General features: G+C 48.5%; 1 protein-coding gene across 1 annotated transcript in view; it reads left to right on the top strand.

Annotated features, from left to right (window-relative positions):
• The first annotated feature begins 6,137 nt into the window (after nucleotides 1–6,137).
• aox5 (aldehyde oxidase 5) overlaps nucleotides 6,138–7,531 on the top strand; it is a 42,511-nt gene continuing 41,117 nt past the window's right edge. Inside the window, exon 1 of the mRNA XM_056301577.1 lies at nucleotides 6,138–6,182. Coding sequence (XP_056157552.1) covers nucleotides 6,138–6,182 — 45 coding nt within the window. The remainder of the gene's footprint in view (nucleotides 6,183–7,531) is intronic.

The raw sequence follows: 7,531 nt of genomic DNA, 5'->3' as shown, positions 1-7,531 counted from the left end.
GGCCTGGGCTGTCCTGTGGAGACGTCACACAGGAGGGTGGCACCTGTGTCGCTGAAAGGAACGTCCTGCAGGCGGAGCCCCGTGTCGGAGGCCCGGAGACGGAGGATGCTCGGGTCCGTGGCCTGGTCAACGGCCATCTGTGCATAGTCAAGGCCTAGGTGGACCGCTCCAATCACTGCCCTAGAGAGGCAGTCAGCTACCTGGTTAGACTTACCAGCGACGTGCTGGATGTCGGTAGTGAATTCCGAAATGTAGGAGAGTTGTCGCTGCTGGCGAGCGGACCATGGCTCGGCCGTCTTGGACATGGCAAACGTGAGGGGCTTGTGGTCCACGTACGCAGTAAACTCGCGGCCCTCTAGCAGGAAACGGAAATGCCGGACAGCGAGCCAGAGACCGAGGAGTTCCCTGTCAAAAGTACTATACTTGCGCTCTCGGGGTGTAAGCTGGCGACTGAAAAAGGCCAAAGGCTGCCAAGCCCCCCCCACCCACTGTTCGTGAACCGCACCAACAGCATAGTCCGATGCATCCGTGGTTATGGAAATAGGCGCTGTAGGTGAAGGATGCGCTAGCAGGGTAGCCTGGGAGAGCGCAGCTTTAGTCTCGGTGAACGCACGGTCCCGCTCTGCTGTCCAGTCGACCGCCTGGTTGGGGGACATGCCTTTCAGCGCCTCGTACAGTGGCCGGATGATAAAGGCGGCTCGGGGAATGAAGCGGTGGTAGAATGTCACCATCCCGATGAACTCCCTGAGCGCACGAGCTGTTTGGGGGCGCGGAAAGGCCGCCACCGCTTCCACCTTTGAGGGCAGGGGGACTGCCCCGTCCCCAGTGATGCGATGCCCGAGGAAATCAATGGCTGTCAGCCCGAACCGGCACTTCGCCGGGTTGACGATCAGCCCATGCTGGCTGAGGCGTGTGAAGAGGGCATGAAGATGGGACAGGTGTTCTTCCTTGGAGGCGCTGGCGATGAGTATGTCGTCCAAATAGACGAAGAGGAAAGGAAGGCCACGGAGCACTGAATCCATCAGCCGCTGAAAGGACTGGGCCGCGTTTTTGAGTCCAAATGGCATTCGTAGGAATTCAAATAGGCCGAATGGGGTAGTCACCGCTGTCTTGGGGATGTCTGAGGGGTGCACGGGAACTTGATGATAACCACGGACCAGGTCGACTTTTGAGAAGACGCATTTGCCAGACAGGTTTGCAGAAAAGTCCTGGATATGCGGGACAGGATAGCGGTCGGGCGTGGTGGCGTCATTTAGTCGGCGGTAGTCCCCGCATGGGCGCCAACCTCCATCAGGCTTAGCGACGATGTGGAGTGGGGACGCCCACGGGCTGTCAGAGCGGCGGATGATCCCCATGCGTTCCAGGTGCTCGAACTCAGACTTGGCAATGGCGAGTTTGGCGGGGTCGAGACGCCTGGCTCTGGCGTAGACCGGGGGCCCCTTCGTAGCAATGTGATGCTCCACCCCATGCTTAGCGGTGGGTGCAGAGAAGGTAGGCTGGGTGAGGTCAGGGAACTCAGCGAGGAGGCGGGTGAACTTGTCTGCCTCTGAGAGAGAGTTGGCTAGACCTGCATAGGCCGCTTCCCTCCGCGTACATGCGAAGGAGGAGAAGGTTAAGGCATCGACCAGACGGCTGTTCTGAATGTCCACTAGCAAACCGTAAGCGCACAAAAAATCAGCTCCGAGGAGGGGAAGCGTTACATTGGCCATGACGAACTCCCACGTGAAACGTTGTCCACCAAAACACAGTTCTACAGACCGCACGCCGTAGGTGTGGATAGGGCTGCCGTCAGCCGTCGCCAACTGGGGGCCCCGCTCCCCGCCCATGATGTCGACGTCAGTAGCAGGGAGCACGCTTCTCTGTGCGCCCGTGTCACAAAGAAATCGCCGACCGGAGATGGTGTCGAGGATGAAGAGTAGCCTGCTCGTATCGCCAACACTCATGGCCACTACTGAGTGTTGGCCCTCTCGTTTCCCGTCGGCCTGTAGTTGCAGGGGGAACGGCACCGTTTAGCTTTCGCACCAAATCGAGCGTGGTACATACAGAGTCCAGAGGGCTTGTAGCGGTCTGATGCTGTGGCGCCACCGTCGGGCCACGCCCGCGATGTCGGCGGGGGGCCAGTGAAGGTAGGAGCCAGCAGCCCGGCATGGGAGGAACGTTGTGTAGCGACGAAGAATCGGTCAGCCTCCTTTGCCAGCTCACGGGGATCAGTGATGGTGGAGTTAGCGAGCGCAGTCTGGACGTGGGGCGGCATGTTGCGCAGAAACAGCTCCATAAACAGGAAACATGGCTTTTCTTGACCCAGTAGGTTTAACATCCTGCTCATTAGCTCCGATGGTTTGCCATCTCCCAAGCCCTGAATTGCGAAGAGGCGACGTGCTCTCTCCGTTGTTGACAGTTCAAAAGTTTCAAGGAGGAGATGTTTAAGTGCGGCGTATTTACCATCGGCCGGTGGGTTGGTTATGAAACCGCTTATCCTGGAAGCCGTAGCGCACCCCAGCGCTGCCAATACGTAGTAGTACCTGGTCTCGTCTGCTGTTATGTCTCTGAGCGCGAACTGTGCCTCAGCCTGCGCGAACCATGTAGCCGCGGAAGACTCCCAAAACTCCGGCAGTTTAATTGCAACGGCGTTCGTAGCCATAATGTGTGTGGTTTCAGAAAACTTATCCGAAAACCGACGTCGGGGTCACCAGTGTAGAGCCGAAGGAACGGAGAAGACCGTAGGTTCACACTTTAGCCGTGTAGGCAACTTTCTTTAATCCACGGTAAATCAGAGAGCAACCAAACCACAGCTCGACTGAGCGGAGGTGGCAAGAATAATCAGAAAACTGGCTGGACAACCATAACTTAACCCTGCGTTAACCTGCCAGGGCAACCATGACTTAACCCTTAGTTCCTGGGTTGAATTCTGTCCCCAATACGTGTCCACCACAAGACCCTTGATTATGAGAATTAACCATGTTACGTTTGCTGAAATAAATATGATTCCAGCCTTTATTGAAGTTTTTAAAAGTTTTTTTTTCCTTGAAGAGGAGGCTATATGAATGATTGTGTGTACGTAGTTGCAGATCTGGTTCTAAACAACAGGGGGCCCTAGGCAAGATTTTCTTTAGGGACCCTCTTTGCTTTGCTTGGCGCTGAGAACTATATATATTGTACTATCACAATGTGGCAAGAAAATTCCTGTAATCTATAAAGTTGGCATAATTGTTGTATACATTTAATAAACAAAACACATTCGTAGTAAACATGCCTTCATTAAATAGATGTTCATTAGCATTATGCCCTCAGACCTTAAACCAGAGGTCTCAGCAACATACTCAAGGCATCTTTCTAAACTGTCAACAAAAAATGAGGGTGATACAACTCTTGATGACAAGGATGTTGGCAGAAAAACACCTGGGTTCGAACCCAGCCTGGGGTTGGAACCCAGGACTTAGCACTGTTGCTGTAAGGCAACAGTGCTAATCACTGGGCCACCATGCCGACCATTTCCTCCAATAAGATGATTTACCAATTGCCTTGAGTGCACAAAAAGAAAAATGTCCAGTGCATAGAAAATAGGGTTTCAATGACCTTTAAGTGGAACTGCCAGAATGACTGCAGAGATTAAATTTGGTTAATGAGCTCTCAACTACCCATGACAATATCATGTAAATACCCAAATACAATATCCAAAGGAATTGAATTAAGTGCAACTGGACTTGGTATACAAATACAATATATGAGAAAATGTGACCAAATGTGACAAACAATAAAAACAGATTTCAGTTTGATCCTAGATGAGCTGCAATGCTGTCGGCTCAGCAAGTGGCAGAACAGGAGCGACACAAAAAGTTGCATCACTGCGACTGTCTGATGATAAACGTTTGATATCTATAGTGACAAAATTGAACCCAAACCACAACTTATAACTTCTATGGCCAAAAATTAAACTGGGCAAAAGATAAGACGAGGAAAATAAAACATTTCAAAACATGTTTAAAAAAAGAAGAAAAGAAAACCCTGACATGATCTATCAGGGGCCTCCTTATACTGGGTCAGAGCCGTTGATTGGCTTTATGTCTCCAAGCAACTTTCAAAAAAAAAAAGGCTCCTTGGGGCCCTACACAATTGTGTATTCAGTGTATAGGGTGTATGCGAGAAAAGAATAAAGCCAATAAAATACCCAATTACACATGAAGTGGAACAAAAGCAACTTGGCCGCCCGTTTTCAGACTTGTTGAATGCAGACTTTGTATTAATCTGTCGTTTGTGATGTGTCTGTCTCCTTATATTTTTCTGGAAAACCAGCTGCAAAATATCCAAATGAGTTGAATCAAGTGCATCTGGACTTGATTCACGGTATATAACCGTGAAGACGTTTCGCCTCTCACCAAGGGGCTTCCTCAGTCGTTGGAGCCATTAGTGACCGACTGTTGTTCTTGGAGGCTAGGCTTCTTGAGTCTCCTGGGTAGAGATGAAAGGACGGCATTGTAAGTGGGAGATAGGTGGTGTCGCAGACCTCCTCCTCTGTTGAGGGATGGTTTTTCCAGTTTCGCATAAGATGGCTTCCTTCACCCCTCTTTCAAACCATCTATCTTCTCTGTCCAAAATGTGTACGTTGCTGTCCTGGAAGGAGTGTGTCTTCGCCTTTAGGTGTAGATAGACGGCTGAGTCTTGTCCTGAGGAGTTTGGCCTTCTGTGTTGGGCCATCCGTTTGTGTAGTGGTTGTTTGGTTCCTCCTATGTATAGGTCAGTGCAATCCTCATTGCATTGTACAGCATACACCAGATTGCTTTTCCGGGTGTGTGGTACACGGTCTTTGGGATGAACCAGTCTTTGTCAGAGTGTGTTGCTGGGTTTGAAGTATACCGGGATGCGGTTTTTGTTGAAAATTCTCCTGAGTTTCTCGGAGACCCCAGAAACACACGGGGTGACTGTGCTCTTCCTTCTGTTCCTTTTCTCCTCGTCGCTCTCACCTGATTGGTCTTATTGGAACGTGTTGCAGTTTTCACAAAGGTCCAGCTGGGGTAGCCGCAGGTTTTTAGAGCTTCCCTCAGGTGTTTGTGTTCTTCCCGTTGGGCCTAAGTGCTGCTGGGCACATTGTCAGCTCTGTGTTGCAGAGTTCTGATGACGCCCAGTTTGTGTTCCAGCGGGTGGTGTGAGTCGAAAAGTAGATATTGGTCTGTGTGTGTAGGTTTCCTGTAAACCCCAATGTGGAGGCTCCTGTCTTCCCCAATGTGGAGACCACAGTCCAAGAAGGGCAAACTGTTGTTCTTTACGTCTTCCCTTGTGAGCTTAATGTTCTTGTCCACTGAGTTGATGTGTTTGGTAAACGCTTGCACCTCGTGTTTGGATTTTGACCCATGTGTCGTCCACATATCTGAACCAGTGGCTCGGAGGTGTTCCTCTGAAGGAGTTCAGGGCCCTGTGTTCTACCTCTTCCATATATAAGTTGGCCACAATGGGCGATACTGGTGAGCCCATTGCATAGCCGTGTTTCTGTCTGTAAAACTGGCCCCTGAATTGGAAATTGGAAATATGTAGTGTTCAGGCAAAAGAGCCACTGATATCTATGGCTCTGTTAGCGACGGGCGTTGGTAAACATCGGAACACAAAGAGCCATGGACATCTATAGCTCTGATAACGACTCCAAAGAGGATACATTCTGAGTCTCATCACCAGCCAGTCAGACTAGCTTGGTCTAGTCAGAAAGGCATGAACTGAGGAAGCCTCTTGGATGAGAGGCGAAACGTCTTCATGGATATATACCAAGTCCAGTCGCACTTGATGCATCTCCTTTGGATAACCATGACCTGGCTGAATGAGAACATTCACAGAAAGTTGCAAAATAAATTTCCGATGGTGACACAAATTTGGAAAATTGAGTTGAACCCAACCGACAAAAAGTAGCATTCTTGTCTTTGGTAAGGCCATCTAAAATGTTTTTTCAGCACACTTATCTTGAATCTGCAGACGCCCTCTCCACATGTTAAGAATAGTCACATTTATCTCTCCCTGAGGCTGTTTTAAGAAGCACGTGGCATGCATGTGATGAGATGTGATCCGGTCCACTGGCTCAGTTAAAACCTGGAGCTGTAACAGCAGGTTCAGACTCTGATGCTCCAATCATTTCGTCACCAGGTTGTTCTACAATGTCTGCTACAAGTGAACTCATCTTCTTCGTCAACGGGAGGAAGGTGAGAGGAAAATTACTCCATTTCATGCGACCTTTCACGGTTTTCTTTTCTATTCAGGGTAGGCTGTTAGAGAACAAGTTTAGAGGGAAGCATAGGTTGTGGGGACAAAAGAAAAGCATTTTATTGAGCCTGCTGCGGTACGTGGGTCCAACAGGCAAAAAAAAAGAAGTTAAAAACAGACAACCAGATAAAGAAAAACAGATAGATAAGGATAAAGAGATGCAGATAAGGATAAAATCAGATGGCAAACTAAACTAATGAGTCTCCATAATGTTAATAGTATTTACTGAGTGAGAATAATTCCCTTCACAGATTTAATAAGTTTAATTGCAGGGTGTGCAAATCTGCCATGTTGGCTATTAACATCATCAGAAGTCAAGATGATTTTTGATTTTCCGAGTATCTGCAAATAACTTGTGCAGAGATATCAAATTCTATCTATCTTATCAAATTTGTGAATGAATACAAATGAGACTTGTGCACATGATGGAAATGGGCGTTGCACATTATACCCATGGATCAGTGCAAATAAGAGTCAGCCAGAGCTGGAAAACAGGGGCGGGGGGACGACACTAGTCAGTAACTGCAGCAATCAAGTTTCAACAGCTTTGCTAACAATAATAATAATAATAAAAAAAGGCCTAATAATAATAAAAGATGACTCATCACGAAATTGTTGGTCGTTTGTGTTGTATCGATATTCAGTGGCATACATTCAATGCAAGGAAATGAGGACACATTCAAATTAGGAAAAAAAACGTCTTCATCCTTTACTTTATCCATCCATCCATTATCCAAGCCGCTTATCCTGATCCGGGTCGCGGGGATGCTGGAGCCTATCCCAGCAGTCATTGGGCGGCAGGCGGGGAGACACCCTTGACAGGCCACCAGTCCATCACAGGGCTACTTTACTTTATAGCCTTCTTTACTAATGCAGACTTGGAGGTATTCCCAATATTTTAAATTGATCGTTTCTTAAACATTAAAACAGACGATGAATAGGCTATCGGGGAAGGACAGGATGCAGTGAGGTAATGGAAGAGAAACTGGCAGTCGTGTAGGAAGTTATTCCCAGAGAGTAACTAGTAATGACTTGTGAAATACATCACTTCAGTGACTTAACAAGTTTACTTAAAGGGTGAAGTGGCAGTGATAATCTCCAGGTCTGTCATCAGAAACTCTTGGGCTGTCTCTCACATGCACACACAAACACACACACGTCACCCTATACTTGTGGGGGGCACTCATTGACTACATTCAGTGCAAGTGCAATTCCATGGGCACAAGTCCATGAATACTGGGATGGCATACAGCGCACCTGTACCCCCATCCATAGGGTTAGTGGTTGC

The sequence above is a fragment of the Lampris incognitus genome, chromosome 21 (assembly GCF_029633865.1).
Source record: "Lampris incognitus isolate fLamInc1 chromosome 21, fLamInc1.hap2, whole genome shotgun sequence".
In the NCBI taxonomy this organism is placed as follows: domain Eukaryota; kingdom Metazoa; phylum Chordata; class Actinopteri; order Lampriformes; family Lampridae; genus Lampris; species Lampris incognitus.
The sequence above is the reverse complement of the archived record's forward strand: the minus strand, read 5'-3'. Positions and strand labels throughout refer to the sequence as shown.